This window comes from Pongo abelii, chromosome 8 (genome assembly GCF_028885655.2).
Source record: "Pongo abelii isolate AG06213 chromosome 8, NHGRI_mPonAbe1-v2.0_pri, whole genome shotgun sequence".
Lineage (NCBI taxonomy): Eukaryota > Metazoa > Chordata > Mammalia > Primates > Hominidae > Pongo > Pongo abelii.
In genome coordinates, this window is record NC_071993.2 from 70,919,951 (window position 1) to 70,935,853 (window position 15,903).

Consider the following 15,903-nt stretch of genomic DNA (forward strand, 5'->3'; position numbering starts at 1 on the left):
ATCAAATCAGCTACCGAAGCTTGTGCGTGCACCATGAAGTTCTTGTGCCATGGTTTTCAGCTCCATTAGGTCATTTAAGGTCTTCTCTACACTATTTGTTGTAGTTAGCCATTCGTCTAACCTTTTTTCAAGGGTTTTATCTTTCTTGCAATGGCTTAGAACATGCTCCTTTAGCTGGGAGAAGGTTTGTTATTACCGACCTTCTGAAGCCTACTTCTGTTAACTCATCAAAGTCATTCTCCATCCAGCTTTGTTCTGTTGCTTGCGAAGAGCTGCAGTCCTTTGGAGGAGAAGAGGTGCTCTGATTTTTAGAAGTTTCAGCTTTTCTACTCTGGTTTCTCCCCATCTTTGTGGTTTTGTCTACCTTTGGTCTTTGATGTTGGTGACCTACAGATGGGGTTTTGGTGTAGATGACCTTTTTGTTGATGTTGATGCTATTCCTTTCTGTTAGTTTTCCTTCTAACAGTCAGGTCCCTCAGCTGCAGATCTGTTGGAGTTTGCTGGAGGTCCATTCCAGACTGTTTGCCTGGGTATCACCAGTGGAGGCTGCAGAACAGCAAATATTGCTGCCTGATCCTTCCTCTGGAAGCTTCATCCCAGAGGGGCACCCGCCTGTATGAGGTGTCTGTCGGCCCCTGCTGGGAGGTGTCCCCCAGTTAGGCTACACGGGGGTCAGGGACCCTCTTGAGGAGGCAGTCTGGTTCTCAGAGCTCAAATGCCATGCTGGGAGAACCACTGCTCTTTTCAGAGCTGTCAGACAAGGATGTTTAAGTCTGCAGAAGTTGTTTGCTGGCTTTTGTTCAGCTATGCCTTGCCCACAGAGGCAGTAGGCCTTGCTGAGCTGTGGTGGGCTCCACCCAGTTTGAGCTTTCTGGCCATTTTGTTTACCTAATCAAGCCTCAGCAATGGCAGACACCCCTCCTCCAGCCAGGCTGCAACCTCTCAGGTCCATCTCAGACTGCTGCACTAGCAGTGAGCAAGGCTCCATGGGCGTGGGACCTACTGAGCCAGGCATAGGAAAGAATCTTCTGGTCTGCCAGTTGCTAAGACCATGGGAAAAGTGCAGTATGTGGGCTGGATTCTCCCGTTTTTTCAGGTACAGTCTGTCATGGCTTCCGTTTGCTAGGAAAGGGAAATTCCCTGACCCCTTGTGCTTCCCGGGTGAGGCGATGCCCCACCCTGCTTTGGCTCATTCTCCATGGTCTGCACCCACTGTCCAACCAGTCCCAATGAGATGAACGAGGTACCTCAGTTGGAAATGCAGAAATCCCACATGTGAGTGAAAACATGTGATATTTGTCTTTCTATGCTGGGCTTATTTTACTAATATAATGAACTACACTTCCATCCATGTGACAAGATTACATTCTTCTTATGGCTGAATAGTGTTTCATTATATATAAGCACCACATTTTCTTTATCCATTCATCTGTTGATGGACACTTAGGTTGATTCCATATGTTAGCTATTGTGAATAGTCCTGCAATAAACATGGGAATGCAGATATCTCTTCATCATGCTAATTTCCTTTCTTTTGGATATATACTTGGCACTGGGATTGCTGGATCATACGGTAGATCTATTTTTAGTTTTTAAAGGAACCTTTGTACTGTTCTCCATAGTGATTGTACTAATTTACATTCCCACCAGCAGTGTATGAGCATGCCCCTTTCTCTTCATCCTTGCCAGTGTCTGTTATTTCTGGGTTTTTTTGTTTTTCTTGAGATGTAGTCTTACTCTGTTGCCCAGGCTGGAGCGCAGTGGTGTGATCTTGACTCACTGCAACCTCCACCTCCTGGGTTAATGCAGTTCTCCTGCCTTAGCCTCCTGTGTAGCTGGGATTACAGGCCCCTGCCACCACGCCCAGCTAGTTTTTGTATTTTTAGTAGAGATAAAGTTTTACCATGTTGGCCAGGCTGGTCTCAAACTCCTGACCTCAGGTGATCCACCCACCTCGGCCTCCCAAAGTGCTGGAATTACAGGTGTGAGCCACTGTGCCTGGCCAGGATGCTGAATTTTTTTGAAAGCTTTTTCTGCATCTGCGGAGATGATCATATGGTTTTTAATTCTGTTTATGTGGTGAATTACATTTATTGAACCAACCTTGCACCCTACAAAGCCTAATTGATTATAGTAAATTAACTTTTTGATGTGCTGCTAGGTTTTGTTTTCTAGCATTTTTTTTGAGTATTTTGTATCTGTGTTCAGCAGGAATATCAGCCTGAAGTTTTCTTTTTTCATTATGTCCGTGATGAGTTTTGGTATCAGAATGATGATGCTGGCTTCATAAAATGAGTTAAGGAAGAGTCTTTCCTTCTCAATTTTTTTGGAATAATTTCAGTAGGATCGATACTAGCTCTTCTTTGTATGTCTGGTAAAATTCGACTGTGAATCCATCCAGTCCAGGGCTTTTTTTAGTTAGTAGGTTTTTGTTTTGTTTTGTTTTTTAAATTTCAATTTCAATTTCAGAAGTCCTTACTTGTCTGTTCAGGCTTTCAATTTTTTTCTGGTTCAGTCTTGGGAGGTTGTGTGTTTCCAGGAATTTATCCATTTCTTCTAGGTTTTTTATAAAAGTTTGTGTGCATAGAGGTGTTCATAATAATCTCTGAGGACTTTTTATATTTCTTTGGGGTCAGTTGTAATGTCACCTTTGTTATTTCTGATTGTGCTTATTTGGATCTTTTTTCTTTGTTAATCTAGCTATCTTGCTGTTTCTAGAATTCTTTATTTGTCTTTGATGTTTGACAATCTGACTAAAATGTGCTTCAGCGGGGACTTTTTTTGGTTGAATCTATTTGGGGACTTTTGAATTTCCTGGAGTTGGATACCCTTATCTTTTCCCCAGACTTGGGTAGTTTTCAGCTATTATTAAATAGGTTTTCTATGCCTTTTACCCTTCTTCTCCTTTTGGAACGCCTGTAATACAAATGTTTAATGGTGTCCCAGCAGTCTTGTAGGCGCTCTTTATCCTTTTTCATTATTGTTTCCTTTTTTTTCCCCCTCTGAGTAATATCAAATAATGTATCTTCAGGTTCAGAGATTGTTTTGCTTAATCAAGTGTGCTGGTGCAGCTTTGTATTGTATTTTTAATTTCATTCATTGAATTCTTTTTTTTTTTTTTTTTTGAGACGGAGTCTTGCTCTGTCGCCAGGCTGGAGTGCAGTGGCAAGATCTTGGCTCACTGCAACCTCCGCCTCCCAGGTTCAAGTGATTCTCCTGCCTCAGCCTCCCGCATTCATTGAATTCTTCAGCGGCAAGAGTTTTGTTTGGTTCTTTTTTATGATATCTTTCTTTGTTGAAATTCTGAGTCATATCGTGAATTGTTTTCCTGATTTCATTGAATTATCTATCTGTATTTTCTTTTATCTGTTTGAGTTTCCTTAAGATCATTATTTGAATTTTTTTCTAGCTAGGTGTTGATTTCCTTTTCTTTTGGGCCTGTAACTAGAGAGTTACATTCTCAGCAGTGTCATATTTCATTGCTTTTTAATGTTTCTTGTTTCCTGCATTGATGTCTGTGCATCTAGTGGAACAATTGGCTCTTTTAAAATTTCCACTTCAGCTGGGCTGTTTGGGAAGGGTGTGGTGACTCTGTTTCCAGGTAGGTTCAGTACTGTAGTCTCTTATAGCCTCTTCAGCTGCATTCATTGTCAAAATAACTGGGTGCCTCAAAAGCCTAGGCTGGAGAAGTTTGCAGTGGTGGTAGCTGTGGAGTAGATTGTTAATATCTTCAGTGGCAAGAGCTTTTGGAATCCTTCCATTCTTGTTTTCCCCACAATAGAGAGTTTTAGCCAGTGGGAGTCTTCTTGGTGTCAGGTCTTACATATCCTACAAGCAGCTGCCATGGTGCTGCAATCCAGGTGCAAGCATTTGGAGTGGCTGTGGGACTAGGATCCTGGGCTCAGGGTCTTGCATACTATTGTTAACACCTGGGTCTTAGGGTACAGGGTCACTCTCTATGGCAGGGTTGGATGTAGGTTGCCTATAGTGCCAGGGTCTGTGACTCTGAGGCACCCTCTAGCTGCTTGGGAAAAGAGTGTCAGGTTGTAGCTGTGAGTCTACCCCTGGCGGACAGGGCACAGCCCTGGCCCAACTCCAGGGAAGAGAGGATGCTCTGGAGGTTTGAGTCTGGGATGCAAGGTTTGGCTCTAATTTAGGAGCCTGAGCCAATAGGGCTTAGTGGCAACTCCTGTCCCTGGGGATGAGGCACCATGTAGTAGTCACCCTAGAACCTGGATTGGTGGAGCTCAGATGGATCCCAGACTCTGAGGCCAGGTACAGCAGGAACAGGCACCCCTGAATGGCCAAGCATGCCTGTTGTTTGGGCCCTGTGGAGCAGAGAGCAGCACAGCAATGACTTTCACTCCCCAGAAGGAGAAGTGTCTCAGCAGCATGGAGACAGGGTACTAGAATTATTTGTCCTGCAGGGCACATTTCTCAGCTTAGCCACTGCTCTGTTTCCCTGGGTCTCTGGGTACTACTTCAGCCCTGGGATGTGCAGCTGCTCAGCTTGGCCAATGCAACAATTCCCCCAGGGTGATGTGCTGTTTCAGCTCAGGCTCGGGGGACGTGACTGTTCTGGGTGGCCCAGACATCTCATGGGATGCAGGGTTCTGCCAAAGTACTGTTTTCTTGGGAGGGAGTACATGGCTGCAGCTCCTGCCTCAGGGAGTTGGGGGAGGGGTGGGTAGAGCAGTTCCACCTCTCTTGACCCCACCAGGAAGGGTGTAACAGCTGCTGGCAGCTCTGCTTGGGAATGTCAGGCCTTCAAGTAGGCCTTCATTCCTGGCTTAGCTTCAGGGATGAAGGGGTGCTGTGGCTACTGGTCCCCAGAGCAAGACACACTCCAGCAGTAGTTCCAGTTCCACCAGTATTCTCCTTCTGTTTTCATCAGCAACACTCTTAATTATGTTCTTCTTTGATTTTGTCAGCATTTTATTGTGTTGTGTGATTGAGGGAAAGAGTTAAGTATCATTCTGTTCATTTTAACAAATAAGAAAACTGAGATTATATCCAAAGTTACAATGTAATTAAGAGAGCTGGAACTTGAACTCAGACCAAATATTTTTCTTAAATTTTGGTGCGTCACACTGGGACATTGTCGTAAGCAACTGAAGTTGTTAGGGCCCTTTGGCAGGAATAATTAAATTGGTGTTAATTTCTTTCCTTTTTTAGCAGGGAAAAAATATGTAAGAAAAGATATTTTATTAAAGTAGATTGCGAGTTCACCAGCATTTGGGGCTTTGGAAAACATTTTTTGATTTAAGTTCCAAAGGAAAGTGTTTAGTGAAACAAAATAATAGAAATCTCAAATTTTAGCTTATGTATTAAATTTTTAAAAATTAGCTGGGTGTGGTAGCATGCACCTGTAGTCCCAGCTACTCGGGACGCTGAAGTGGGAGATCACTTGTGCCCACCAAAGGTTGAGGCTGCAGTGTGCTCTGATTGCATCACTGCACTCCAGCCTGTCTCTGGTGGGGGGTGGGGAGGGGTACATATGTAGATCTATATATAGATCTAGATATCTATATATAGAGATATAGATCTGTATATATAGATCTATACATAGATATATAGTAGCTGTCCTTTGTTTTTCATCCCTGTTTTCATAGGAACTCTCGTTGATTTTAAATACTTTTCATTTCTCTGTAAATACCTGACCATGATCTATAAAAGTCCAAAAAATGAGGTTCATAGATTTTTTTGAATAGTAATCTTTATAGTTCTTTTCTTTCATGCTTTGTGTCTTTCCTTCAGGTAGCAAATTATGGAGTTGGAGGACAGTATGAACCCCATTTTGACTTTGCACGGGTAAGTGAAAAAGAAATGGAGAAATTCACTAAGGCTTATGCATTACATTGTTTGTCTCAAAACAAAACAAAAAAACAGAGTCTCAATCTGTCACCCAGGCTGGAGTGCAATGGCACCATCTTGGCTCACTACAACCTCTGCCTCCTGGGTTGGAACAATTCTCCTGCCTCAGCCTCCCAAGTAGCTGGAATCACAGGCATGTGCCACCATACCCAGCTAATTTTTGTATTTTTAGTAGCGACAGGGATTCGCCATTTTGGCCAGGCTGGTCTTGAATTCCTGACCTCAGGTGATCCACCCACCTCGGCCTCCCAGAGTGCTGGGATTACAGGCGTGAGCCACTGTACCCGGCCGCATTACATTGTTAAAGAAAAAGTTATTCTTGACAGTTGTTAAAGATGGTAAGGCAGACTTCATTCAAGGGGGGACCATTGCGATAGGTATAGGGTCCACTGCAAATGCAGTGGGATTTTGCAGTAAGGGAGAGAGGTTAAGCCCGATTCCAAATACAACAAGGAAAAGTGGGAATTTATAGCCAATGAGCAAGGGTGGGTGTTAGTAGATGGAAAATTACTAAGAGGTAAGGGAAGATTCTGGCTAAACTGACCTAACAGGATTCTTGCTGAAGTCAGGGCAGAGTGATCATCATCCAGGGGATAGTGGAAGATGAAGAACCCAGTTAGATTTTGGATTTTGAGGGTGATCACATGGCAAGGATAGGGGATTCTGGCTAACCTGACTTAGCAGGGTTCTTGCTCAAATTGGACAATGCAGAGATAAATACCAGAAGCCCAAAGTCAGGGCCTACTTGAGAAGAAAGTTCAGAGGAGCCTGAGTAGTTGGGTCAAGGAGAGATTCTTTGTCAACATGTTAATTCTGTTCTTTTAACATTAAAAATTCATAGCCTATTTGGAATTTATGGAAATATGGTGTGGCAGATATTCTGTGAAACCTTTTTACCAGTTAAAAACACCTAGATACCCAGTAAAATCACTTAAGATACTTTAAATGCATTGGCAAGCCTGGAAGAAAGTAAAGGGTATTCCAAAAGGCAAACTGAACAAAGATGATCCCAAACTTAGAGAATTAAAGAGGGGACAAAACACAGAGGCTGGAGGTATGTGGCTCCAGGAACTAGAGCTTTGGGAATAACAGCTCTGTAAGAGGAGGATCTGCCACAGTGTAGGCTGCTGAATTTGAGACCCTGGCATAAACTCTAAATCTCCACAAGGGTTACACCTTCAGTAAAGAAAGAATGGGTTTGAAAATAAATCTCTTGTGATGCAGGAGCCTTATGGGGAACTGTCTGTTTCCATCCTGGCTGGGGCATAGTGTGTATGATGGGGAGCTACTTCAGGGAGTACTATGTGTGGAATTTTCCACTTGTGTCATGTTAGCACTAAAAGTTTTGAACTTCAGAGCATTTTAAATTTTGGACTTTTGGTATGCTCAACCTGTATTCCATGTTATGGATATACCACAGTTTAGCCATTCACCCATCAAAGGACATTTGGATAGTTTTTAGTTTTTGGCTATTACAAATAAAGATGTGTTTACATTTCTGTGTGAAAAATACATTTTCATTTTTCTGGGAGAAATGCCAAGAGGTTGTATTGTATTTTAATTTAGATATAAATATTTAGATATTAATTCTCTAGCTTGATTATAGTGCTGAAAGTCACTTTACTAGCATTATTAGAAAAATAATACTAGGGACCAGGCGTGGTGGCTCATGCCTGTAATCCCAGCACTTTGGGAGGCCAAGGTGGGTGGATCACTTGAGGTCAGGAGTTCAAGACCAGCCTGGCCAACATGGCGAAACTCCGTCTCTACTAAAAATACAAAAAAATTAGCCAGGCATGGTGGTACACGCCTGTAGCCCCAGCTACTTGGGAGGCTGAGGCAGAAGAATTGCTTAAACCCGGGAGGTGGAGGTTGCAGTGAGCTGAGATCATGGCACTGCACTCCAGCCTGGGCGACAGGGCAAGACTCTGTCTCAAAAAAAAAAAAAAAGAAAAAAGAAAAAAATAATACTAGGAAATATTTCAGTAGGTCATGAGTTCAAAGTAAGTCTCAAGGTAAATTAAGCTTCAGGAATGTAGCTAAGAGATGGCTGTCATATTTTTTTGGAAGCTAAAATTGTGGGTATTCATTTTTAAAATAATATGTAGCTTGCAGATAATGGCTGTCGTTTAGGCTAATAAGTCTGCTTTGTATCCAGTAATCTTGTCTAAAGTATCTAATATACAAGTTCAGTCATCAAGTATTTGAGGCCAGGTACAGTGGCTCACACCTGTGATCCTAGCATTTTGGGAAGCTAAGGCAGGAGGATCGCTTGAGGCCAGGAGTTCAAGATCACCCTGGTCCACATAGCAAGACTCCATCTTACAAAAAGAGTGCCTGATGTTTATAGTGCACTGGACATTACAAGGGAAACTTTGGGGTTGTTGTTGGCATATTCTTCAGGATATTACTACTAATGTTTAGTTGCTACTAGAGTATTTGTATTACTGAATTTTTATACTATTGAATTTACTGTTTTTTGTTTTTTTTTTCACAGAAAGATGAGCCAGATGCTTTCAAAGAGCTGGGGACAGGAAATAGAATTGCTACATGGCTGTTTTATGTAAGTTGTCACTAAAATTTTTAGATTAAGTTGGGATTTGATCACAAGATTCATTTTAATGTGTTAAGTTTGTTCTGTGTAGCTCTGATTCAGCATCCTAGTTTAACATTTTTACAACTGAATAAAGGGAGTTAAGAATTTTTTTGCATTTGCAACTTTTTCAGGCTATAAGATAGATGTTCATTATAGAAACTTCTGGACAAACTTAGAATTTATAGTGCTACTACCTGCAGATAATCATTAATATTTTAACATACAGGCTCTCTAGTCATATATAATATGTGTATATAAAAATCTCTATATATTTGAATTTCTGTACATATACATATTATTTCAGTAAACTTCTGAATTACATTTTTTATTGAAGTATAATTAAGTATTATAACTTAATTTTCACAAAGTGAACAATTCTGGTGTATTCAGTACTAAGATGAAGAAATAGCATATTACAACCCCCAGAAACCCTATCTCAGAGTTTTAAAACAGTATGATCATAATTGAATTTTTAAAATTGTTTATATATTTATATATATGGAAAAAAGTTTTGATTGTAGTGTTTGTTCTAGTTACCCCAAATAAATCACTCCAAAACTCTCCTTTCTGAGTGGTTTAAAATAACAATGATTTTCTTAATGTATCTCTAACAGTTATGAGGTTGACTGGGCTCAACTCATGGTTCCTGCTCCAAATCTGACATGCATTTGCCGTCAAATGCCTGGCACTGGGGTATCTTGAAGGCTAAGGTTGAGGCTGGCTGTCAGCCAGAATGCCTAAATTCTGGCCAATACATGTGGCTGAGCTTCTTCACAGCATAGTGACTGGATTGCAAGAGGAAGCATCCCAAAAGAACAATGCGAAAGTACATGGTATTGTTATGACCTACCCTCAGAAGTCACAGATGTCATTTCTGCTGTATTCTGTTACAGCAATTACAAAGGTCTGCCCAGCTTCAAGGAGAGGGCACATAGACCCTACCACTGCAGACGAATGTCAGCGTCACATAAAAAGAGCATGTAGGATGGGGCATATTGGGATGTATTATATTTGGAAAATGCAATCTGCCATAATGTCATAACCTTTGTTAACTTAAAAAAGATATTTTAGGCCAGGCACAGTGACACACGCCTGTAATCCCAGCAGTTTGAGAGGCTGAGGCGGGCAGATCACTTGAGGTCAGGAGTTCGAGACCAGCCTGGCCAACGTGTGGTGAAACCCCGTCTCCACTAAAAATACAAAAATTAGCTGGGCATGGTGGCACATGCCTGTAGTCCCAGCTACTCAGGAGGCTGAGGCACGAGAATCACTTGAACCTGGGAGGCAGAGGTTGCAGTGAGCCGAGATCGCGCCACTGCACTCTCCAGCCTGGATAACAGAGCGAGGCTCCATCTCAAAAAAAAAAAAAAAAAAATTTTATATATATATATATATATTTTATATCTAGACTTAATTTTGGTTATTACATCGCTCTTTCCATTCCTTAGCCCTATTTGAATTACATCTTTTTGCTGTCTGTAGTATCTCACTCCCTACCAAAATCTCTCTGTTCAGTCTACTTTCTTCTTCTCTTTCTGCCACCTTCCCTGTTTCTCTTTTCTTTCCCTTCTTCCCTATCTCCTTCCTCTCAATATGCCTCCTTCTCCATCTTGTTTCCAAAAGGAGGTAAGGTACATTACAAAGATTCATATGAAAAAGAGAAATACCACACAGAGAAAACCAGGAGAGGGTTAGTACAGTATACAAATTCATGCTGCGAAGGCTTGCATATTTTCTAGAGGTGAGTCTTAGAGGTTGTACCAATTTATATCCCAATTTTAAGTGGGATATGTTTGTGAAGTATGTTTGTCAGACTTTTTGATCTGTGTATCTTTCACTTATCAAATTAACAGTTATTGTGGCTTTAATTTGCATTTCTCTTATTTAGAGAGGTTGAGCATCTTTTCAGATATGTAAAAGCCATTAGTGTTTATGTGTTCCTGGTTCTCCTTATATTTCTTTGTTTTATGACTATTGATGCTATATTATTTGGCCCACTATCCATTTCTCCCTCTTAATGTAAACACCCTTCCTGTTTTTCTAAAATAGTTGTATAGCATTTTAATTGATTATCATTTTTTCCGTTATTTAAATACCATTCCCCAGAGGGGCACATAGAATATCTCAAATTACTTTTCCTCTCATGCACAACTTTTTAATTTCCTCAAAGTTAATTTTTTCATTGGTTGAGCGTTCTTAGCTCTTTATTATTAGTTATGTATTTATCATTGTAAAATACCTTTTATCTCATTCAATGCTCTTTACCTTGATTTAAACTGTGTCTCATACTAAGATCATACCCTGTTTTCCTTGGATAGCATTTGCCCAAAATCTTACATTTTTGTGTTCTGTGTTTGTAAGTGACTTGTTTTAGATGCAGCTCTGATATAATATATAGTTGGGTTTTGCTGTGTGATCTAATCAGTCTATACATTCTACTTATGTTGCTTTAAAAAAACTTTACTGTATGATCCATGTTTCCTTTGCCTTGTTTTATGTGATTCTTCAGTTAATTTAAAAGGTTTCCATTTTTATTCTAGGTTATCTTTATGACTATATATAATCCTTTAACTTTCTCACTTTTATTTAATATGTTTGATTCTCTTCCATGAGAAATGGCAAAACTGAGTTTATTTTTATTTTACATTTATTTAAATATTTCTTGAGCACCTACTGTTCTTGAGGTACTACTGTTCTAGACATTAATGATCAGCAATGAACAAAACAGATGAAAATTCCTGCCTCCATGGAGATTACATTCTAATACAATAAAATACATATTTGTATCTATGTATTGACTCATTAGTTTTAATTACTTTTTCCCTCTGGCTATAAATAAGTTCCTATCTCAAATTATATCCCCAGTCTCCCATTCTGATGGTTTTTTGTTAATCATTCCTTTGCTTTTTGTAGTTTTTTTACTTATGTATATAAACCTAAATGGCATTTTATTTTTGAAAAACTGAGTAGCATGTACCAACCCTGCTATATAAGAACAAGTCCATATGTTCCCAATATTCTAGTATCCAATATCAAGTCTTTATAATGGCATGTTTTACTTTATTCTACCAGCACTTTTGATAACACCCTCTTGTTTCTTATAGATGAGTGATGTGTCTGCAGGAGGAGCCACTGTTTTTCCTGAAGTTGGAGCTAGTGTTTGGCCCAAAAAAGTAAGCCTGTTTGGTTTGTTTTTGGTTTGTTAATTTTTTCCCTAAGGAAGAGATGCACTTGTATTCATGGTCTAATTAATGAATTACATTTTTTTTCTTTTTCTTTTCTCTTTTTGAGACCTGTTCTCGCTCTGTTGCCAGGCTGGAGCCCAGCAGCACAAACATGGCTCACTGCAGCTTTGACCTCCTGGGTTCAAGCCTCAGCCTCCCAAATAGCTGGGACTACAGGTGCATGTTATCATGCCCAGCTAACGTTTAAATTTTTTGTAGAGATGGTGTCTCCCTGTATTGCCCAGGCTGGTCTTGAACTCTTGGGCTCAAGTGATCTCCCACCTCAGCTTCCCAAAATGTTGGGATTACAGGCATGAACCCCTGTGCCTGGCCAAATTACATTTTTAAAGGTATTTTATGGTCCTTGCCACGAGTACTTAGAGGTAATGAATGACCAGGAATTAGTATTTAAAATTTTTCATTTCTAAAATGGGTTCTGCATTGTGTTTTCCCCTCCATCTTGCTATGTAAGATATGTTAGCTTTCTTTTGGCAAATACTTTTGTTGTCAAACATTTTTATGGTATTTTTCATATGATCAAAAACGGTTCTTAAAGTGATATAACCATATTTTCAGAATTATATTAGAGGAAGATAAAATACTGCTATAGAGTTCTTCCACAGGAACAAAGGAAAAATTAACTACTGCTGAAAACGGCTGGGCACGGTGGCCCACGTCTGTAATCCCAACACTTTGGGAGGCCAAGATAGGCGGATCACCTGAGGTCAGGAGTTCAAGACCAGCCTGACCGACATGGTGAAAGCCCGTCTCTACTAAAAATACAAAATTAGCCAGGCCTGGTGGTGCACGCCTGTAATCCCAGCTACTTGGGAGGCTGAGGCAGGAGAATCACTTCAACCTGGGAGGTGGAGGTTGCAGTGAGCTGAGATCGTGCCATTGCACTCCAGCCTGGGCTATAGAGCAAGACTCCGTCTCAAAAAAAAAAAAAAAAAGTAATAACTACCGAAAGCAATTACCTGGCATTGTATACTTGGGGATAATTGTGAATTGTTCTCCATAGGGAACTGCTGTTTTCTGGTATAATCTGTTTGCCAGTGGAGAAGGAGATTATAGTACACGGCATGCAGCCTGTCCAGTGCTAGTTGGCAACAAATGGGGTAAATATTTCATATATTCTGTGAAGAGAATGTAATTTTTGTTTCTTATTTTGAAACTATTATCTGTGTCTTAAAAACAAAAGCCCCCACGTTTGCTTAATATGATTTTAACATTGTACAGGATTCAACCAAACAAGTGCCTAATCTTAATACAAATTTGAAATCAGAATTTTGATGACAGATTTTATTTTTAACTCTATTTTTACTTATTCTAAGAAACAATGACTGACTCAAAATTAAGACAATATCTTCCCCTCAAAGGGTTAATAATCTGATTGAGACATACTAATGGATTATAATGTAGTACATATTAATACAAAAATGTAAACAGAAGATGGTGACTGCGTAAGTTTGGGGAGTCTTCTTCAAAGCTTATTCTTTAAATTTGGTCCTGAAGATAGAAAAGCAGTTTTCCAAACATGTTAGATACCAGGTTCTAATGTGAGGCTCAAGTAGCACCTAATGTGCAAAATTTAAAGAGGCACTCACTCAGTCAGAGACATGCAAGTGCAGGACTGGCCACATTTTAAAAAAGTAAAAAGAAATAGGTGAAATTAGTTTTAATATCTATTAATTAGCCCCATGTATCCATTTCAATCTGTTACTAGCCACATATTTAGTGGTTACATATAGGACATAACAAGGTTAAGGAGTGAGGCCTGATCAGGATTTTAAAATCTCCCCTTATGATTATAGTGTTTAAGAACCACTGGACTAGAATGAGGAGAGGCTAGTTGGTGAGAGAGAGTTTAGAAAGCTGTTTTCTGTTGTCTAAGTGGGAGATGATAATGGCCTGGATTAAAGCATCAGTGAAAGGGTTGGAGAGCAAATAGTAGATTTGAGAGAGACGTAAGGAAAATTGTCAGGGTTTGATGAATAAAGCATAGATACAAGGGTTGAAAAGGGAAAAGGAGTTAAGAATTAAGGTTCCTGCTTTAGATATTTTGATTGGGTTCTATGGTACCGGAGACAAAAAAAAAAATAGAAAATTAACTGCTTTTGGGATACATTTTTACATGGTATACATTTTTTAAAGGTATTTTGGAAACTTAATGAGCATACAATAGCAATGGTTGATTAGAGAGTTGTTCCTTTAGAGTGGAAAGTTTGTGTTCATTATTAAAATGTCTTCGTATTTTGGAGGTTGTACTTTGAAAACAGTACATAAAGCAATATTCTACTCTTATCTGTACCTGTATCTTAGGTCCATTTGTGTCTCATTTCAGCCTCACATTGAACATGGGAAACTTTAAGAAATGCACATAGACTTGGAAATATACATACATGTATGTACATAAACACACACAAGTGTGTACACGTATGTATATAGGTATATACAATCTGTGTTTTCAGCATTTAGCCAAGTTTTTAAGTAGCATCTGCCTTTATCCGGTTTTGGTGTTGAACTTTTATCCCATGATGAAACTTTGTTACAGACCTAGCTTTTAGAAACTAATTAAATACTGATTAGATTAAGGGGGAAAATTAATATATTACTTTTCTCTCACAGTATCCAATAAATGGCTCCATGAACGTGGACAAGAATTTCGAAGACCTTGCACCTTGTCAGAATTGGAATGACAAACAGGCTTCCCTTTCTCTCCTATTGTTGTACTCTTATGTGTCTGATACACACATTTCCTAGTCTTAACTTTCAGGAGTTTACAGTTGACTAACACTCCATGATTGATTCAGTCATGAACCTCATGCCATGTTTCATCTGTGGACAATCGTTTACTTTATGGGTTATTTTAAAAGTAACATGAAATCACCATATTGCGTATGTAAAACCTTAAAGTTCTGTTGGTATCACAGAAGATAAGGCAGAGTTTAAAGTGAGGAATTTTATATTTAAAGAACTTTTTGGTTGGATAAAAACATAATTTGAGCATCCAATTTTAGTATTTCACTACATCTCAGTTGGTGGGTGTTAAGCTAGAATGGGCCGTGTGATAGGAAACAAATGCCTTACAGATGTGTCTAGGTGTTCTGTTTACCTAGTGTCTTACTCTGTTTTCTGGATCTGAAGACTAGTAATAAACTAGGACACTAACTGGGTTCCATGTGATCCATGTGATGTTTGCCCTTTCATATGATCTCCTAAGTTGATTTTTTTTCCTCCCAAGTCCTTTTTAAAGAAAGTATAGTGTATTTTACCAACCCCCTCTCTTTTCTCTTAGCTCTTCTGTGGTGAATTAAACCTACTTGAGTTAAAATATTTCTTTTTTTTTTTTTTTAACAGAAAGTCCTGCATAACAACACTGGGCCTTCTTAACTAAAATGCTCACCACTTAGTCTGTTTTTTAATCCCTTTTTTAAAATGACAGATGATTTTGTCCAGAAATTTTGCTGTTTTTCTTAGTGCTAATACCTTGCCTCTTATTCCTGCTACAGCAGGGTGGTAATATTGGCATTCTGATTAAATACTGTGCCTTAGGAGACTGGAAGTTTAAAAATGTAGAAGTCCTTTCAGTGATGAGGGAATTGATTTTTTTTTTAAAGTCTTTTTCTTAGAAAGCCAAAATGTTTGTTTTTTTAAAATTCTGAAATGTGTGTGACAACAATGACCTATTTATGATCTTAAATCTTTTTTAAAAAAAGTTTGTTTTCTGTGTGGTGTTTTTCGTATTTAAATCCGAATGTATGATGTGGCAGTAACAGGTTAACTTATGTAATTTCTTAGGGTTTAGGTTTATACTCTTGGTTTCCAACTAATGTCACATGGTTAAGAAAAATTTAGGCTCTCTGAAGTTTCAGATATTTCATGAATCAAGATGTGTTTCCTTCAAAGAGAGCTCTAAAATACTTTACTATGATTATGAAGTTATTACGGGCCAGGCACAGTGGCTCACACCTTCAGTCCCAGCACTTTGGGAGGCTGAGGCAGGCGGATCACCTGAGGCCAGGAGTTCAAGACCAGCCTGGCCAACATGGCGAAACCCCATCTCTACTAAAAATACCAAAATTAGCCGGGTGTGGTGGTGCATGCCTGTAGTCCCAGCTACTTGGGAGGCTGAGGCAGGAAAATCGCTTGAACCTGGGAGGCAGAGGTTGCAGTGAGCTGAGATTGCACCACTGCACTCTAGCTTGA

General features: G+C 39.5%; 1 protein-coding gene across 2 annotated transcripts in view; it reads left to right on the top strand.

Moving 5' to 3' along the window:
* The window catches only part of P4HA1 (prolyl 4-hydroxylase subunit alpha 1), an 87,577-nt gene extending 72,165 nt beyond the window's left edge, over positions 1-15,412 (top strand). Inside the window, exons 11-15 of one of the 2 annotated variants that reach the window (XM_024253030.3) lie at positions 5,758-5,811; positions 8,372-8,437; positions 11,575-11,643; positions 12,716-12,812; positions 14,323-14,870. In XM_024253030.3, coding sequence (XP_024108798.1) covers positions 5,758-5,811; positions 8,372-8,437; positions 11,575-11,643; positions 12,716-12,812; positions 14,323-14,393 — 357 coding nt within the window. In that variant the 3' untranslated portion in view covers positions 14,394-14,870. Of the gene's footprint in view, positions 1-5,757; positions 5,812-8,371; positions 8,438-11,574; positions 11,644-12,715; positions 12,813-14,322 lie in introns of both variants that reach the window. The other variant, NM_001132261.2, reaches the window with a different exon arrangement.
* The last annotated feature ends 491 nt before the right edge of the window (positions 15,413-15,903 follow it).